General features: G+C 54.3%; 1 protein-coding gene and 2 long non-coding RNA genes across 3 annotated transcripts; 1 reads left to right on the top strand and 2 right to left on the bottom strand.

Moving 5' to 3' along the window:
* The first annotated feature begins 1977 nt into the window (after positions 1–1977).
* Positions 1978–6736, top strand: LOC309655977. Its single transcript, XR_014261098.1, has 3 exons — positions 1978–2931; positions 4088–4988; positions 5790–6736. It is a non-coding gene; the product is annotated as an uncharacterized lncRNA (long non-coding RNA).
* A 117-nt stretch (positions 6737–6853) lies between these two features.
* On the bottom strand, positions 6854–8635 carry LOC309655958. Its single transcript, XR_014261068.1, has 2 exons — positions 7903–8635; positions 6854–7134 (listed from the first exon to the last, which is right to left on the bottom strand). It is a non-coding gene; the product is annotated as an uncharacterized lncRNA (long non-coding RNA).
* A 1119-nt stretch (positions 8636–9754) lies between these two features.
* IRF2BPL (interferon regulatory factor 2 binding protein like) lies at positions 9755–15734 on the bottom strand. Its single transcript, XM_082451630.1, has one exon. The coding sequence runs from the start codon at positions 12909–12911 to the stop codon at positions 10581–10583; it is 2331 nt and encodes a 776-aa protein (XP_082307756.1). The 5' UTR covers positions 12912–15734; the 3' UTR covers positions 9755–10580.
* Positions 15735–19207: the final 3473 nt, after the last annotated feature.

The following is a 19207-nucleotide window of genomic DNA, read 5'->3' as shown; positions in this document are numbered from 1 at the left end:
GACTAATTCATCCTAGCACCTCCTCCTTCACTCCGTCCTTAATCCTTGCTGGAGACGCCCTCTTTCCTCATCTGCCCAACAGCTAGTAACCATCTGGGTACTCTGCTGAGGCTCCAGGAATAATATTAATAATTTCATTCCGGAACAGTACCTGGCCCCTGCTCCATCAATGTCTGTAGAAGTGGCGGAGGTAGCTTCCGTATAACAAGTGTCACCCAGGGGCCTGGCATTGCTATGGGCACGCCCACTCACACACATGATCTCATTTCATCCTCCCCACAGCCCGGCAGGTGGGCATCACTGCCCCTTTGGCCTGGGAAGAGACGAAGGCTCTGAGAGGAACATGCGGAAGGTCCCATGGCGATGGAGTGGAGTGAAGAGACTGGGATCTGGTCCCAAGGGCTGCTTCAACTCCAGCACAAGCTGCTCTTACACCTGCACAAGCTGCTCTTACACCTGCCTTCAAGGTGCCCTGTCTGACCCAGGAGAGGGCCCATAAATAGATAAACACTGTACAAAAGGGCCAAGGACTCCACAAATCCCTCCATCAGCCTGTGCTTGCTTCCTCCCTCCGCTCCCGGCGTAAGAAGCACCCAAATCTGTCCCAGGCAAGTCCCTCCACCTGTGCTTTCTGTTCACCAAGCCCTGCTCCAAGTGTTTTATGGGCATTTACACATTTGATCCACCCAGTAGCACTAAGAAATGGGTACAATTCTCATGCCCTTTTTTTGGCAGGGAAACTAAGGGGCAGGAGGACAAAGCAAATGAGTGGAGGCACTGGGATTCAAACCCAGGAGGTCTGGTCTTAGGTCTGGTCTTGACGACTACACACCCCTGGAGGCACCCCGCCTGGACTCAAGTCCTGGCACACGGGCAGCACCCCATGTTAGCTGTGTAACGTTGGGCAAGCTACTTACCGTTTCTGTGTCAGGGCCGTTCATCTGTAAAATGAGGATAATAAGAGCACCTGCTGCGTAGGCTGTTGTGTGGACCAGGTGGGCTAGCAAATGCAAAGCGCTGAGAACGGTGCCCCGCACATAGCAAGCACTTAAATGGCAGCTATTATTAATCCCACTTTCCAGTACCCTATACTGCCTCTCCTGCTGTCTCCTCCCCTCTTGGAGCCTGTCATTCATTCACACCGATCCCCCTCCTGGTATATTCAACCTCTCCTTCTAGTTCTTTCCCTATAAACATGCTTATGTCTCCATCAACTTGGATCAGAGAGACTCCCACTCCCCCGCCCCCTGGTTGCCAGGTTCATTCCTTCCCTTCAGAGCCAAGACCCTGGGACAAACTGGGCCTTTTGCTGTCCCCTTAGTACACTGCGTCCTAGCCTCTGTCCCCTCCACTCTCTACATACCTCTCTGGCCAGGGTCTCCAGGCACCTCCCTGCTGCTAAATTCAACGGACACCTTTTGGGCCTTATCTTCCTCCATCTCAGCCCAGCGCCTGACGCTACTGACGACCCCATCCGGCGGCATCTGCTTTGGCAGGCAGGATGCCACTTCCTGTGATTGTCCTCCCTTCTCTCCTGCTGCCCTTCTTCTCCCGGGCTCCTCCTCTCCAGCCCTGGAAGGTGAGTGCTCCCAGCATTCCATCGTCTTCTCATTTTCTGCCCACTTTCCCTCAGGGATCTCACCTAAACTCACACCTCTGACTACCACCCACAAGGCAGACAGCACCTCTCAGTTCCTGCCCAGACCTGTCTGCACAGCCCGGGCCTGCAGGTCCACCCTGAGCTGGCCCATGGCACCTCAGGCCAGCGTCCCAAACTGATCAGACCTCTTCCCCTACACCTGCACCCCGTGCTGCATTCCCTGGGCACCTGAGCTGAGGATGAGCCTGCCTCCTTCCTTCCTCTGCCTCGCCCTCAGGCACCTGCCATCTCTCCTCCTTACAGCTCTCCAATTCCGCCCCCCCCCCACCTCCCCGCCAGCCGTCACAGTCCCTCCTGAATTGGCTTCATCACCTCTTGCCTGGATCACGGCAGTAGCCTCCTAGCTGGTTTCCCACGCTTGCTTCTCCTTCCGGATAATCTAGTCCTCACACTGCTGCCACAAAGACATTTCCAAATGGTGCATCAGACGGTGTCCCTCTGTTCACACGTCCTTCAGTGGCCCTGCGTGATTAATTCCAAGTCCCTCAGCTTAGCTCACGAGGTCTTGCTTGCTGGTCCTGCCTCACCTCTCCCCACATTCCAGACCAACCAAGCTAACTCTTCGTCCTTCTCCGGCAGAAACTTACTCTCCTGCCCCCTAGCCCCTTTCTCCCCTCTCTCTCCTTCCTTCACAGGCCCCACTTTCTGGAAGGGGTCTTCTCCAGAGATCCAGATCTGTGCTCCTGGGGCCCCGTGGTCACAGCACTTAGCCATCCCCTCCCCTTCCCAGCACTGAGAGTGTGTATGTGTGTGTGTTGGGGGGCAGGTGTCAGTGATGGGCGGGGCCTGAGCCAAGCACGATCAAGGGTAACAACAGTAGCCAACATGCACTGGGAGCCGACCAGACTAGGTTGTGCCGACACTGACGTGCACTATCTGTTTTAATTCTTCCAACAACCTGGTGAGGGGTGTTCCCGTCGACAGGGAGGACGTTGAGGCCCTGAGAGACCAAGCAACTTGCCCAAAGTTAACAGCAGAGCCAGGAGTGGAACCCAAATGTCAACGGATCAACATTTGTGGGGTGAACCCAAGTCTTCAGTGAAGCGTGGACCTTTGATAAGTGTTGAAGGAGAAGCAGGGGGCGAGAGGAGGACGAAGGCGAGGAGAGCAAGACTGTAGAGCAGAAGCCGCAGCCTGGCTGTGTGCCCTCATGTGGCCCGGGCTCCGGGCTCCTCTGGCAACCTCTGCCGTCCCGAGGGAACAGGAACCCTGCTGCAGGCGCTTCGCCTCCGTGGGGAGGAGAGAGAGCCCTGGGAAGAAGCCACTGGCAGGTGGGACAGGAGATGAAGGGATAAGGAGGCCGCAGGTTCTGACTCAGCTGGTTCCCAGGGAAAAGGGCTTGACCTGGCCCATGCGGGATTAAGAAAAGGAGGCACAGGCTCTTAGAGGCCCTCCCAACCCTGGCCCCTGCCCCCGCCACCTGCTGACCCCTTCTGCCCCTTGGGGAAGGGTGGGCTGAGGACGGTAGGAGTGGGTTAAGGCATCCTACCTCCCCCTGCCCCAGTTGTGGTACTCAGTCACCGAGGAAACATCGAGGCCCTTCTGGGGCAGGAAGCAGCCTGGAGCCTGAGAAGCCACCTCTGGGCAGATGGCTTGGTCAGTATTTTAACCCCAGGTGAGATGGAGGACCTCACAGCAGCTCCTTCTCTGGGCCCCCCGTGCTCCCTGGGAAGCTCCCAGCCACCGTTCTCTCCCCTTCCCCTAAAATGATCCTCATTCCAGAAGGCGCCCTCTCCAAGTCCCTGGGTCCCCTTGCCCCATCGGAGTGGGCCTGTTGGCAACTTCCCGAGTCAAGAATCAGTTGCCTACAGCTCCAGGCAAACGGAGGTGGGGGTGGGGATTTGTAGGAGGTGGTCACGTGACTGTCTGGGCCGAGACCCAGGGGCTCAGAGTTAATTCCTCCGTGTTCACATGGCCCAGCATTCCAGAGCTGCCTGTCCCCGGGTGCTGGCCGCCAGCGTTGCCCCCGGCACCCTCAGCGACCCAAACCTGTTCTCAGAGGCAGCTGGACCTCCTGGAGCTGTGGTTTCTGAACCACTGCCCATGGCTCCGGATTTCACATGCTGGCTCCTCCTTGCAACAAAAACCCAGGCCTCCCTGGAAGGGTTTGCACTGGTGGAAAGTGAAGTGTTGGGGTGTGGGCCTGGGGAGTGTGTGAACAACCTTCCCCTGTGAGAGAGGGAGTGAGGCCAAGCGGTGGGGGTTGGGGGGGGAGTTACTCACTGCTCTGTGACTTGGTTGCCTTGTCTGTAAAATGGGAGTAACGATAGTACCTACTATGGGTATTTTCCTGTCAAAGGAGAATAATGGCAACGAGCAGCCTCCAAACCTTACCATAATAAAGGAAAAATAGTATATGACCATGCCTAGCCCAGAGGGTCCAGAGGTTGCATTCAATAACATTTCTCCCTCGCTCTTTTCTTTTAGCCACAGTTTCCCAATCTGTCACCTAAGAGACCTGAGGAAGCAGTTCTGCCAGCTTCACCAAGCTGCTGTGGGGTATGGGAAAGGGAGAAGAATGTGGCAGTAGGGGGAAGCGCTGGACGCTGCAGGGAATACCTGGTGTCCATGGCCACTGCCCCACCCCTCCCCCTCCCCATCCCTTCCAGAGAACACCCCCAAGCCACAATGGGGCTGGCTTAGGAAGCCCAACGCTAGCACCACAGCGATGTAGGTAGGTATAAGTGCACCGGCGTGGGCCAAGGGCACACACACACACACCTTGTCCAGGAGCCAGAGAAAAATAATAGTTAATCCCTGGCTGTGGAGGTAGAGGACACCCCAGACCGAGACTGGGGCTCTGACCAAGTCTAGTTCCTTGCCCTGGACCTTCCTTCCTGTCTGGCTTATTCTAAGGTCTACCCCCAGGAGATATATATTATAAATCTAAGCTTCTTTGTGCATCTAATACTGCTGAAAATATACACAAAATAACTGCCAACAGTGCTTCCCTCAGCGGAGGGGAACTGAAGGCCTGGAAGGGAAGGAGACTGATTGACTTTTCACTGAGCATCTTTTCATGCTGTTTGATTTTCTTTTTTGCCATGTATATGTAATACCTTTTTAAAAATTAAGATACTCTACCCCTGGGATGGAGAAATGGTAAAAGGCTTTGCTTGCTATGCTAAGGAATTTGGACTTTATCCTGTAGGCAACAGAGAGCCAAGGGAGGTTTCTAAGCAAGGAGATGACATGTTCAGATGTGTAAAGGAATTGCCTGCTACAGAGCCCTGGCCTGGAGTGGGTGGAGACTGGAGCCCACGGGAGACCAGTTGGGAGGTTAGGACACTTCTCTTGAGTCTAGCCTGAAGCGCGGACCCACGAGGAGGTAAGCTTTCGTGGATCATTCTTTACTTAAGTTTAGGGGTAGGAGGCAGCTTGAGGGAGACTTCAGAAGAACAGTCTTGCTCCAGAATCCCTGATTGGAAATATGGCTTGGACAGCACCATAGTGTGTTCCAAGCACACCAAGCCTAGAAAATGCCCTCTCCCAGGGGCTTCCCAACAGCGCCCCCCTGGGGACAGCCTCACTCACTGGCACTGGCCAGGCTCTCATGGAGACTCTGGGAGATGCAGAGAGGGCTGAGCGACAGGCTCAAGCTCTGAGCCTGGGTTTCCTGGGCCCTGTGGGTCAAAAATTAGAGGCCCCCTGCGCAGAGCAATATAGGGGTCCTGGCTCTAGGCTGCCCTGGGCTTGAATGGAATACCAACGATGGCTTTGGGCATTTAACCTCTCTGAGCTCAGCTGGCACATCTGTAAGACGAGGGTCCTCACATCTTCCTCGTAGGCTGGCCTGAAGTGTGCATCTACCTGGCACCTCACACAGCACCTGGCATGCCACTTGTCTCCTAAGATGGCCAGGCAGAGGTGGGTGACAGGGAGAGAAGAGAGAAGCCCCAAGTTCAACGGAAGGTGGCAGGAGTCCTGGTCTCCCTACCTCTGACCTCTATGTCCAAATGGTTACTTATCTGACAGTCTTTAAACCTTCAGAAGTTTCCAGTCAGCAAAGGGGGAGGTGGTGTGAGGGCCCACAGCTCAAAGGTTAAGAAAGGACTCCACTAATTAAGGCCCACCTGATATTTACAATCAGAAACCTAGACACTGCTCTCCACATCCCCTTCCCCCAAAGGTATGGCTGCAAAAGAGACCAAGGGACAAATGCTTGTTCGCTGTCCTCCAAGAGCTACTGAAAACACTGAGCCCCACCCCACCAGGTACTCACTCTCCTTTTGCCCACTTCGTCAGCACCTGCTCTCATATAAAACTCTAGGTAAGTTAAATGTCCTTAATTTTTTTTAATGTGCATTAGAGTTGTTCCTAACAGGAATTTAGCCTGGGCTCTGCCACTGTGTGACTTTAGGCAAGTTCCTTCATCTCTCTGTGCCGTGGGGACCTCATTTTTACTAGGTGTATGAACTAGACCTAGGTTCTAACCTCAAGTTCCATGGATGGAGTTTAGATGTGCATGAACCTCTTTAAAACTTGGGTAACGCTGGTCGCATCCCAGAAGGGAACTAGGTGGCCGAGGGGCCACTTGTAGAAAGGAAACCTTACGGTTGTACTGTATTCCCCTTTGCATCTTTTGAACTTTGAACCAAAGGAATATATTACCTATTCAAATGTAAGTACATAAAATTAAAAAGGAAAGAAAATGTATGCAAGTCCATGTGTGTGGGGGGCACCTGTACTTTCTGAGGAAGGATCCATCATTTTCACCAAATTTTTCTAAGGTCAGAGGACCCCAGAAAGGTTTAAAAAGCATTTCACCCGATGCCCTTAAGGGTCATTCCCTGTCCCAATTTCCTGGATTTGACAAAGTATAAGAGAAAACAAAAGTGAATTTCAGTCCTCATTACATCAATAGCCTGGGCTGGATGAATGTGAAAATGAACCCTCAAAGCACATTTAAAAACATAGGTGTTGGGGCTTCCCTGGTGGCGCAGTGGTTAAGAATCTGCCTGCCAATGCAGGGGACACGGTTTCGAGCTCTGGCCCAGGAAGATCCCACATGCCGCGGAGCCACTAAGCCTGTGCGCCACAACTACTGAGCCTGCGCTCTAGAGCCCGCAAGCCACAAGTACTGAGCCCACGTGCCACAACTACTGAAGCTTGCACACCTAGAGCCCATGCTCCACAACAAGAGAAGCCACGACAATGAGAAGCCCGCACACAGCAACGAAGATCCAACACAGCCAAAAATAAATAAATAAATTTATTAAAAACAAACAAACAAATAAAAACATAGGTGTTCACGCCCACGTGAGCGGAGCGGGTTCAGATGTGAATGCCGGACTTGACATGGTGAGTTGTCCTCACTGGTGGATCTCCCATCTTGCAACCGTCAGAGATCAAGGTCAAAAAATGACGCCCATCATCAGCCTCTTCTCTCAAAGCTGTTGAATTAAGTCCTCTTTGCCCCACCCCTGTGCCCACTCAAAGAAACATCCGGCTTAGGTTAGCTGCACAAACAATGCCTATAAATAAAAGCAATATGGATTTTTAAATGTTGGCCACTTTGGCTCGTAGTGGGAAGAGAATGAGAAGGAGGAAACAGAGGAGGTGGGGAGATCCAGGGTGAACTGGAGATGAAGGAAGACTAGCTCATCAGAGACCTCCATCTGAATCTCTGAAACCCACAAGAATCCTCGTGCACTGGAGAGGAAATTGCTTCCTGGGTGTGCAATGTGGAAAGTGTCAGGGTAGGGGAAATCTAGCTGAGGGATCAAAGCAAGACTGGTTAAGGCAACCAAACTAGCAGCTGAATGGGTCAGAGCAAAGAGAAAGGTCACACAGTTCCAAAAAAAAAGAAGGGGGAGCTGCCATTTAACAAACAGCTCCTGGCACTGGTAAACTTTAATTAACTGCACCATTATAATTCACTTCCACCCCAACCCGTGCTCTCCCTCTTACCCCCTCCCTCCTTCCTTTCCCCCAGGTCTCATCAAGGCAGGTTTCCTTAGTGAAACCTAACTGGCCGCCTGTGCTGGATGCTTCATTATTACAGCTCTGCCTCTCCTGCTAATAATGCACCCAGCAACAAGAGGGAGCAAACTACAGTTCTCAGCTCATGACAGGCCCCTTTCCTACCTATGTGCACTAAATCAAGGATCCCATAATCCTAAAAGTTCCTGAAAGTAATACAAGAGCAATGAAGAGGCAGTGGAAGGCCAGCAGGAGCGGATGCGCAGGCAGAGGCAGGTAACAGGGCCAACTCCCACTTGGATCCACCGGACAGTACTCACAGGGTTCACACCTGGACCGGTCATCCACACGTCCAAGTTGACATGCGCAGCTCAATGCTGTGGCTGCACCCGCCGTGCCTTCATTCACTGGTGGTTAAATTACACCCGTGACACTCTATCTCTGTATTCTCAGGCTGCTGAGCTTTACCCATTTTATGGGTGTGTGCAGTGGGCGTGGGGGTTGGGAGCACCTCAGAGGATCTTCCAGGCGAAACATGCTTGGTTTTTATTAATGAGCTGATGAGAAAAGCCAACCCAGACCTTTAAGTGAAATGTGTGATTGGTAGCCAGGCGAGAATAGGTTTTAGAATTAACTCTTCCTACAGTCTGCTATGCATTATCACCCCCAAGTTAATTACCCCTGAGGATGAAAATAGGTTTCATGACTCATAAGCACCAATACAACACTTGGCAGCAGATGAAAATGCAAGGACACATTTGCAGGAAGCTGACACGCACATCTATTTATATGTGGGGAGATTCTTGATGAGGTGAGACAGGTACCTCCCGGGTACCACGATTAAGAGGCTGCAGCAGATCCATCAACTGCCATTTATCCACACCTCCAAACACACACACACACACAAAACACAGAGTCATGGTTTCCACTACTTCAATGATGGTGGTGGCAAAGCAGGAACAGAAACTAAAAGCGTGTTGTTAACAGCAAGTCTGAACACCAACCCAACCTCCACCTCGGTGTTCCGGGCTAACCAGTGATTTGTTTTTCCCCAAACTCACCTGTGCCCATACCCACCTCCCTAGGCTCCTGATCCGTCTTTGATGGGAATGGGATGGGGGTTGCCAAGTCTCTTCCCTTATTCGCTATTCCTCTGGCCTTGTGCCGACGGTCCTGGCCCAGCTTGCCTCCACCAGGAATGGGGTGTGGCCAGGACTGGATTTCTGATAGGATCTGGGGTTGTGTTTTGCTTCCTCCCTCCCATTTCCTACTCCCCTTCCATTTGCCTCCCAGGAAAGTACAAGGTTCAAACCAGGTTTGTTTGCCTTCCCTCAGAGCTCTGGGAGGGCTCCAGAGCCCTAAAGGACATTCCAGTCCCACCCCCATCCCTCTGTACCTCACAAATGCCACCAAAAAGTCAACTAGATGAATAATTGCATTTCTTCACCTGTGGGGACGGGTTCTATTTGGTGTCGTAAGTAATCGTTCCCCAGGAACACGGTTTGGGACTCTCTCTTCCCCACTCTCCACACGAGCTAAGTGTCCTGCCTTTAGAAATTATTATCAAAAAGGAAGGGAAAGAAAAAAACATGTCATGAATGAGGTGAAACTGCTCTTCCGATGCATGAACTGGAAGCTGCTGGGAACTCAGTCCTGAGAACATGGATTGGTTTCCCACTTCCCACACCCCTCCTGCCTCCACTGCCGGCTCCCAGCTCTGTGACATTTTTGCTTTAAATGTGCAGTAACAGTGATTTTTGCCACATCTAGGAGGCAAAGCACCCCAGTTTTGTCCTGTTTCCTCCACCCCACTTGCATTAAGTCACAGCTGCACTGGGTATCAGCATATACTCAGGGCCACAGGGAAAGGCACCAAAAAGCATTCCTGACAATGCTATTTGCAGCTGGGGTGCGCATCAGGGGAAAACAGAGATGCTGAAGAGTAAACAGAAATCGCTTAGTCAGCAACTGTCCCGTCGGGAGAGGTGAGTGTAAATAGTCTAGTACTGAAGGGGAAGGGCAGTCAGCCAGCACAGGGCCTTCTACAGATGCCACCTCTGAGGTCTTTCAAAGGCACCAGCATTTGTGTTCTATGTTGGAAGTGGGGAGGGTGTCCCCCATGTTGGAGCTGTGTGGTCTTAGCCCTAGAAAAACACACTTGCTGACTCCGGGCAGAATTAATATCAATTGAATTTATTACAAGTTACTAAGCTCCAAGGCACATTACAGTGTTCTGTTAACTACAGAAATGTATAAAGGACAAACAGAGCAGATTCTCCATGTCTAGCATTTCGCTCTACTGTTCAAAAGCATCCGTGCATCAATAAAGCAAAAACAAAACAACACGTGAAGATCCAACACATTCAGGTCAGTAGAAACAAACCAAAACATTTTCCCTCACAAACTTGCAACAAAAAACACCCACCCCCCAACACCCCCCTTACCATTTTGCAAAGGAAACAGAAAAACAAAACAAAACAGAACAAAATAAAGTGAAGACTTCAACACTTGGGGCTGTTCAGAAATGAAGCTCTCACCATTTTATAGCATCATTTTTTTTTAGGCAGCAACACTGGCCTTGGCAAAAAAAGTCATTTTCTTTTGTGTGTGTGTTTTTTTTCCTTTCAGTGAGTGCATAACATTTACAAAAATACACACCAGCAGCAGTCGTTGCTAAAGGCTATTAATTCTGTACCTAGGCAAACACTCTGCCACCAATAAATGCTAACGAATATGATGCAAATGACCGAACCAATATTATACTGCTTAACACAAACCAGCTTATCCTTCAAATGAAGAAGTTACATACCTTTGTTTCAAAATATAGAAACATACGACGAAAATAATGTCTATACATAAGACTAACTTTTTGCAGTTTGTTATATTCACAATTCTACATCTTGGGAGTGAGGGAAGAGAGGGTCGATGTGGGTGGGGGAGGGGCCCTCTGGACGGGAGAGGAGCTGGTCTGGGGCTAAGGAGGTGGCTGTCTTGTGGTTCAAGGGTCTCTCTCCTTTTTCACTTTAACATCCCCAGCTAAGATCGTCGCGATTTCGCCCTGCATGAAGGCCCAAGGTACATTCGACCCAACCAAGGGGCATTTCTCTCCGCTGGGGCAGTACACCTCGCCGGTCGCCCCCTGGGCCTTGATACTCTCTCTAGAGCAAGGGAAGCAGAATTTGTGGCTGGGAACGGAGGGGCACTGAACGAAATGCGTGTCCTCCAAACGTTCGTGGCAAATGGTACAGCAAAGGGGCCCGCTGTTGGCCATAGGGGAATCCGGAATGTTTTGGGGGTGCACTTGGTCCATGCCCGGGTGGGTGCTAGGCGGCGGGGGCGCCACCTGTAAATTCAGGTCCCCGTTCCGTGATGCCAAGCGGCGCTGCCCGGGTACGGAGGCCGGCGACACTGGGCTGCTGCTGTTGCGCCGTGCGGACGCAGTGGTGGAGTGCACAGAACTGCCGTCCTTTGGCGAGTGCGCCGTGCCCAGTGTGTCTGCCACCGACATGAGGGCGGCCATGGGCGACGGACCGTTCTGAGGGGCTGACTCGGGCGGGGTGGTCCGGTTGGAATGGGGTCCCAGGGGTGGGGGCGGCGGAGGCGGACCCCCTGCCGCATGCCCTGGCGCCGCAAAGCCCCCGGCCGACATGGTGAGCTTTAGTGCCTCGCTCTGGTTCGCCATCCACTGCTGCCTCTGCTGCTCCTCGCCCAGCTTCAGCGCGCCCTCGGCGGAGTCCGGGGGCTCGGGGGACGCCTTCCTCTTGCGCAGGCTGGCAGCTGCGCCCCGGCCCGAGGGGGCGGCGGGCGGCAGGGCCCCGGTCCCCGGGGGCGCGCTGGGGGCGCGGCTTAGACTCACCAGAGCCGTGGGCAGCATGGGGCAGCTGGCGTCCAGGTAGGGCTGGGGCAGCATGTCGGCGCCGGGCACGCCCTCCTTGAAGAAGCGCACGGCCTCGGGCAGCAGGTCTCCAAGTAGACGCCAGTCCCCGGAGCCGTGTTTCTTCTCATACTCCAGATACTTGAAGCCGGAGGAGAGACCCCGACCGAAGTCCTTCATACAGTCCTGGTACATCTGCTTGGCCACACCAGATGCGCTGGAATACACGTTGCCCGAGCCCGTGGGGTACTCAATGAACAGCTTCAACTCGTAGTCCATGCCAGGTTTGGAGACGGCGTCGAAGGCGAAGACGCGGCCCAGCAGCGAGTGGTCCTTCTTAAAACGCACCTCGTAGGGCGTGCAGCCGGCCAGCGTGAGCAGCGTGTCGCGGACCATCTTGGGCTTGTTGGCCCACTCCTCTGCGCGGTTGCGCAGGCTCTCGCTCAGCTCGGCCAGGGCCTCGGCGTTACGCTGCTTCTCCTTCAGCTCGCGCTCCTGGTCAGTGCTCGACACGGAGCCGGGCCTTTTGCCACCAGCACCCCCGCCCACCTCGGCCACCGACGACGAGGTCGAAGATGACGCGGAAGACGACGCGGCCGATACGCCTGGGCCGCCCCCGAGACAAGCTGGGCCCCCGGGAGCCCCGGGGGGCGCGGGCGTCGGGGGCCCACGGCTGCCCAGACCATGAGGCGGCGGTGGGGGCAGCACGGGGGCGCTGGCCGGGCCGTTAAGCAGCGTCTGCGGCAGCAGATTAGGGGGCACGGTAAGCTGGGGGCCTCCGCCACCCCCCGGGTTGGGCAGCCCTGTCACTAGTCCACCATGCGTCCCGCGCCGAGACGCCACCGACGCCGCCGCTGAAGACGAGTTGGGGCTCTGACGGTTCAGCTCCGGGGGTCCCTCCTCCGGTGTGGGCTTGGGGAAGCCGTTGGGGCCCCCCAGGCCGTTGGGCAGCCGCGCGGAGTGGCTGCTGCTTCCCAGGCTCACCGGTGGTGGAGGATACTCGAAGCGGCTGCGCTGTTCCACCGCGGCGGCGGCGGCGGCGGCGGCAGCAGCGGCTGCGCTCAGGCCATAGCGCTCCAGGCCGGACGGGGCCGCCAGCACCGCAGGCTTGCTGGAACCATCGACGTGGTTGAGCTGTTGTTGCTGCTGTTGCTGCTGCTGTGCGGCGGCCGCTGCCGCAGCCGCCGCAGCCGCCTCCTTAGCCGACAGGGCCACCGTCTTGACCCCGACGGGCGGTGGCGGCCCGGGGGAGCGGCCGTCCTGGAAGCAGCCGTGCGCCCGCTTCAGCTGACGCGCGGTCTCGATCACAAACTCGATGCGATCCGCGCCCTCGTAGTTGACGCAGCCGCGGCATACGGGTTCCGAGAAGTCCCAGATCATGGCCCAGGGCATGCGGGGCAGGTCGCACAGGTAGCAAGATTGTCTCCGGGACGAGGACACCTGCGCCGCCGACATGATGCCGGCCCTCGGGAAGGTAGGCCCCCGCCCCGGCTGTCTCCGCGGCGCTTTCTCCTCCCGGAGGGCTGGCCGGCTGGGGAGGGAGTACGGCTGCGGGGGAAGGAGGGGGGGCGAGAAAGTTCTGCCCCAGGGGCTGGAGGGAGCGCGAGTCTCCACCGCCCGCGCAGCGCCTCGCCGCGGGGGCTCCACCGCCCGGGCAGCGGACGAGTTCAGCCCGCTCCTCGCCCCCACCTCCTACTGCGGCTGTTTCGTCGGGAGGGGAGCACAGGCGCCTTCTTCCTGGTGTCGCAGACCCGGGCTGGAAGCTCCGGGCCCGGGGGGAGGGGGCGAGGGTGCCGGGTGCTGGCCGCCGTTGGTTCTTGGCCCCCTCCCCGGAGTGGCTGGTGCCTGGAAGCTCGAAAGGGGTAGTCTCTTCCTCTCCCCTGCGGGGGGACCCCCTACGACCTGCGTCCTCTCCCCGCCAGGCTCTCTGGGACGAAGGCTAGAGGGTTCAGTGCCACCCGGTGCCCGAGTCCAATCTTGCTGAAGTCGCTGCTTCCCCGGAGGGCCGGGGGAGGGGTTGGCAGCCGAGAGAGGAGCTTCTCCCCTCGCAGCGTCGGCCGTTCCGCTGGCGGCAGCTGCGTTTGCACGGCCGGAGAGAGCCGCCGCGGCCACTGCTTCCAGGACGCACGAGAGCAGAGGAGAGGAGCGCACGCACGCAGGCTCCCGCCGCCCCCAGGCCTGGCGGGCGCCCGGGCCCCCGCGGCTGGCGGCGCTCACGTTGGCTGCAGGGCGCTCGCGCGGCGCCTCGACCCGGGTCGCATCCCTTCCCGCTCGCACTCGCCCGGAATGTGGGGTTGTGATTGTTACTCTACGTTCCGGAGGCGCGTCTCGGCGCTCCCGCTCGCGCTGCGGCTCGCGCTGTCCCGGGCTCGGCCGCGCGGGATGCCGCCCAGGCGGAGCGCTGACGTCACCGCCATGCTCTGCACCAGTTCTTCCCCCTCCCCTTTACACTTCCTCTGTGGAGCCCACTTGTTGCTCGGGAAAAGCGCATGCGCGGCAGGGCGCCCAGATTCCTCCCAGTCGGCCCCTCCTCCGCGCCTCCGCCCTCCCCTCCCCCCTCGCTGTGTGTGTACGACAGCTGAGGCCCAGCGAGGTAATGCTGGAAGACCAGGGTTGGGGGTGGAAATTAAACAGACTATGACCTTTCCTTTCTCCGCCCGGCTTTCCCAAGTTAAAACGCGTTTGAAAACCACAAGCGTCGTTTCCGATCCCGCTCCCCACCCCACTCCGAGCAGTGAATTTAAATGTCCTGTTTCAAGATTTGCGCTGTGAATTTCATAAGGTTATTACCCATTCCATCTGCAATCAAACCTGCCCCCCCGCCCCGGTATGAACGTCACATTCACTGCTACCACTGATGCCGAAGCACCTGCAAAATTAGCTGTTTTCCAGTCTTTCAGAAACTGCCTTTTCGCTTTGTTTTTGTGCCCTGGTCTAGGAACTTGAGCTTCAGCGACGGAGCTAAATGAATTCAGGGTGAGATACCCCTCCCGCAAGCAGTACTCTAAAAATTTTGGCTGAATGTCTAAAGAAGCTACGAGAGCACCCGGAGGCCTTTAAGGAAAACAGTCTACTGGCTGCGCACAGCTGCATTTGGGGGCAGGGAGGGGGAGGTGCTGGAGAGACCAAACAGGTGAGTGGTTTTTTCGGGATTGATAAAAGAAGGTGGGGGCAGCATTTAATAATGTTGATATATCTTTGTAAAGCACAGCCACAGTTTTCAGAGTTCTTTTTTGTGTGCTGTGATTTCATTCCATAGTGCCCCAGAAGGCTGAGCAAGGCCCTGCCTTCTTTTCCGTTACAAGATCACCTCTCGTCATTAGTGTTTATTGCAGAACAGATATGTTGGTCAAAGGGCTAGTTGGGGCATTTCAACTGATTCTTCCAAGTATTGGGCCTGCTTTTTTTTTTTTTATTTTCCATGAAGATTGAGATAATCCTGGGCGAGGCTGGAGAGGGGTGGCAGTATAATGGAATTTCAGGTTCTGGAGTCTGGCACACTAGGTTGGAATTTCCTCTCCGTCACTTACTGGCTTTATGACCTTAGCTAGTTACTTACCATAACATAACCTCTGTTTTCCACCTATAAAATGGGATCAGAGCTCCCAACTTATTAGGACTGTTTGAGATTTCATTTTGTTTCTTGTTCTAACAGGAGGCAACTCACTGAGAATTGCTGTGGGCCAGTCACTGCTAGGTGGTTTACTTGCATCATCATTAAACTCAGTATTATCTACAAGGTAAATTCTATTATTAACTCTGATTTACAAGCTCAGAAAACAAGGAGGTTAAATAACTTGCCCAGGGTCACACAGCCATTAGAGACAGAACGGGGATCTGAATCTAGTTAAGTCTGCTTTGAAAGGTGCCTTGACAAGCTTAAGTTCTCAGAGGTGGTTTGGGGTGCTCAAATTTTCCATCAGCACCCCCCCCATTTGTTACAATACATACAATCTCATGTAAAGTGCTATGCAATTACATCTTCATAACCAACCCCCATGCTCCCCTTCCAAATAGATTGTGCCATTGAATTCTTCCATATACAGAAGTTGTGGATCTGCCACTGCCACAGACTATAGCATAAATACGCCATACAGTGTGTAGAACACAGTGTCAGGTTCACAGGAAGCCATCGGTAAGGGTTGGTTATTATTAGTGTTGATATTAATGTTGGTACTATTGCTGGTTAACGTGTGGAAGTACTTTGCAAATTGCATAGAATGTAAGGATTCCTACTCATTACTACTATTACTACTAATTATAATAAATAATTGAAACAACAATTGAAGTTGCTTCAGTTGAAGCAACAAGAAGTATTTGTTTTATTTATTTATTTGGTTGCACCGGTTCTGTATTTGCAGCAGGCGGGCTCCTTAGTTGTGGCATGCAGACTCTCAGTTGCAGCATGCATGTGGGATCTAGTTCCCAGACCAGGGATCGAACCCAGGCCCACTGCATTAGGAGCGTGGAGTCTTCTCCACTGCACCACCAGGGAAGTAAGTCCCAAGAAGTATTTATTTTTATTTTGACACTTGACCTTCAGAACCTGTTTCCCGCATCCAGCCCTCTCCAGCACCCCTATTTCCCACTCATTCTGGGGCCCTAGGTGCAAAAGAAGGTGTGAGTTTTTAAGGATAGGGAGAAAGGGGGAAGGAAGAGCCCTAGGGAGCCCCTCTTTCATCTCAAAGCAGCCAGATATCGGTTTTTGCAAAACAGTGAGCTCACTGTGCACTCCCCAACAATAATAAACTTTATCTGGCCGGCTGGCTCCCGGCGGTGATTCCTCTGTAAAGAGCTGCTGGGAGCATTGCCTCACCCTCCCAGACTTCAACCCTCCCCACACCACAGCTACCCTGGAGTGAGTCAAAACATAGGGCTAGGAAATGGAATGACATTCCCACCAGCCTGGGGCTTGAGGCTGCTTAGCTTTGGCTTGGCTGGTTAATGTTTCTTTATATTAATATTTATTCAGTCTGTCCCTTTATTAAACCAAAAATACTGAAGAAAGCAACTTAGCCCCAACCCTCTAGCCAGGCTGCTAGAGAAAGCAAGTCGGATTCTGTGTCATAGTGTTATATTTGGTATGCACACACATATGTCTCCATCTCCTTGTCTGTCTCTTGTCTTTGCTGTTACTAAAGGAGATATATATATACACACACACACACACATACATGCTGGGTGTCTTCAGACACACAAAGTTAGAAATAAACATGCATTTAAACAAACTTCCATTACAGTCTCATAATCCTTTAATTTAAAAGGCATAGTTCTCTGGATATCCTTCCCCCTCAAAGACTCACCATCACTTGTGGCAATAAATTTCTTCTTAACTGCTTTTCTGAGATGGCCCCGTTTGGGGATGTGTCAGGGATTGTGAGAGGCAAGAACACCAATATTTGGGAGATAAATTTCCCTTGGAGAATTCCATGTGACAATACTGCGTCAACAATGGGAAGTAACTGAGCAAGGTGGGGGGGAGGGGGGCTTCAACCTAAGACACCAGGTGGAGAGACCCACAGATGGGACAACGCTGGTGGTGGGGTCTGGGGGCTGGCAGAGTCAGGGATCAATCTGGAGCAGGGGGAATGCCTGCAGTCTTCCCGAAGTTCCTTCCAACAGTTGCTCTCTCCACCCCCCACTCAGCTTGCCATCTGAGCTGGCATTCTCGGAGGACCCAGCTTTAAACTGGAGCAAAAGGTCAGCTCTCCACTTGGCCTTTCCGGAGGCCACAGCCCAGCGTTAGGGGTGAGAAGGTTGCATCGGGCCCCGCACCTAGAAGCTCCCTGCAGTCTCCCTCCTGTCCTCCCCCCCAACCCCGCCCCCCGCCCCCGCCGGTTTGTGGCAGAGATGGCGGGGGGGGGGGGGGGGGGGTGGATCTGCCCTGGCATCCTGCAGCCAGCTGGCTCGGCCTTCGAGGAGGCCAGGCTTGAACCTCGCGTCACCCCACTGCAACGTGTGGGCCAAGCTCTCAGGCAGGAGAAAGGCCTTTTTTGGTAACGCTCAAGCCCGCAGTAAGCAGGACCCGGTTCTTCGGCCCGCTAGAGACGCCTCGAAGTAGATGAAAACAAACGTGTGGGCTGGGCCCTCCTCTGGCCTCTGCCAGGGCCCCCATCCCCACGCCAGGAACACCCCGGGCGCTGTGGGCGTGGAGGAATCAAGTCAGCACTGTGATTTACACATTTACTCCCAGGCCGCTTCCGTGGCGGAAGTATTTGCCTTTTCCTAAAGGATTAATTCTGGTATTAAAAAAAAAAAAAAGGATTAATTTAGGCCAGGGCATACGGTTACGCAAGAGCCACTAGATCGTGAAATCCCAGGAACAACGTGATTCGCTAAGAACCCCCGGGGAGGGGAGGCTGCGCCGCCCGCCAGGACCTGCCCAGCCCGGGGCGCGCGGGCAGCCGGGCGCTCCGTGCAAAACTGGGTGGAAGGGAAAGGAGGACGTAGCGGTTGGTGCTGGCACAGCGGCCGCTGCGAGCGATCAGATCTCCGACTGCTTTCTTCCTGAAGGGGCGGGGAGTAGGGAAGAGAAGAAAGGCGGGGGGAGTCGCGTCTGGTTCCTGCCTTCCCCGCTTCCTCTCTTAGCCAGCGTGCCAGGGCACGGGGAGCCCAGCGCTGTCCTCAGCAAAAGCCGGTGTGTTTTTTCAAGTTCAAAAATAAAGGAACCCTGGAATGAGTCTCCCAGACACCAGGCCTAGCGGGAAAAAAGGGGAAGCGCCAGACAGGGGTGCTATTCACCGACCCGTTTGGGTTGAAACAAACACCCACACCCCAAGAAGTGGGGTAGTCGGGAAGGACTTGGAGGGCGAGAGTGGGCGGAGAGGCTGGCAGGTGGCCGTCAAGGCCACAGGTGCTCACACCCTCAGACCCTCCCGCCCCACCCCGCGTGCGCCTGAGCCTCAGCAGAGAGCCAGAGTGCCAGCGGGTTCCTACCGGCCCCGCACCAGAGCTGGGGATTTCCACCACCCGGCTTCGGAGACCCGTCGCCGCCGGCGCTTTCCTGCTGGGGCCGCCAGAAGGCGGGGCCTCGAAGCGGGAAGCCCTCCCTGCTGCCTCACTGTCCCTCGGTCAAGTCAGGTACAGACGGGCAGCCATCACTGCTGTCCCTGGTTGGGGCGGATGGGCCAGAATCGCCAAGTATTTTGACTTGCCTTTCTTAGCTGGGCGGTTCAACTCGAAACTCAGGAGAGAGGGGGGAAAAGAGGGCGCTTAGCATTGAGTACATATTTACATTATGTTGTTCAACTTGGACTTGGCCGACCCTAAATAGCTGTGTGACCTTGAGCAAATCGCTTGGACTTAGATTTCTTACTCTGTAAAATGGGAACAACTGCACTGCCTCATTGGTCTGGGTGGAAGATAAATATTATAATGTACTTAATAAAATGGAAGAGATTATGAACAATATAATGACCAACATTTGTCTAGAGCTCCGAAGGGCATTCCCAGACATTATCTCACCAATCTGCACACCAGCCCTGTGAGGTAGGTGTTACTTTCATTACCCTCCTGTATAGGTGAGGAAAGCAGGTCCAGAGCTAGTCCGGAATTGTTGGAAACCAAGTTCTCTGGCTCTAAACCCAGCGTTCCTTATTCTGTTCCACGGTGCTAGCCTTTTGGGGGGGTGGGAGTGGAGGTGGGGGGTGTCCTAGCTGTCTGTAAGGAACTACAAGAAAGTAAAACTCCCACAGGTGTTTGCAGGTAAAGAATGCCACTACTGTCCTAGTAGATGTGAGATTATGCATAAA

This window comes from Balaenoptera physalus (genome assembly GCF_965194825.1).
Source record: "Balaenoptera physalus genome assembly, chromosome: 2".
NCBI classification, from domain to species: Eukaryota; Metazoa; Chordata; class Mammalia; order Artiodactyla; family Balaenopteridae; genus Balaenoptera; species Balaenoptera physalus.
The sequence above is the reverse complement of the archived record's forward strand: the minus strand, read 5'-3'. Positions and strand labels throughout refer to the sequence as shown.

What these genes read in the sequence shown, in the direction of transcription:
- IRF2BPL (XM_082451630.1), bottom strand. Translation starts at nt 12,911, where the DNA reads ATGTCGGCGGCGCAGGTGTCCTCGTCCCGGAGACAATCTTGCTACCTG.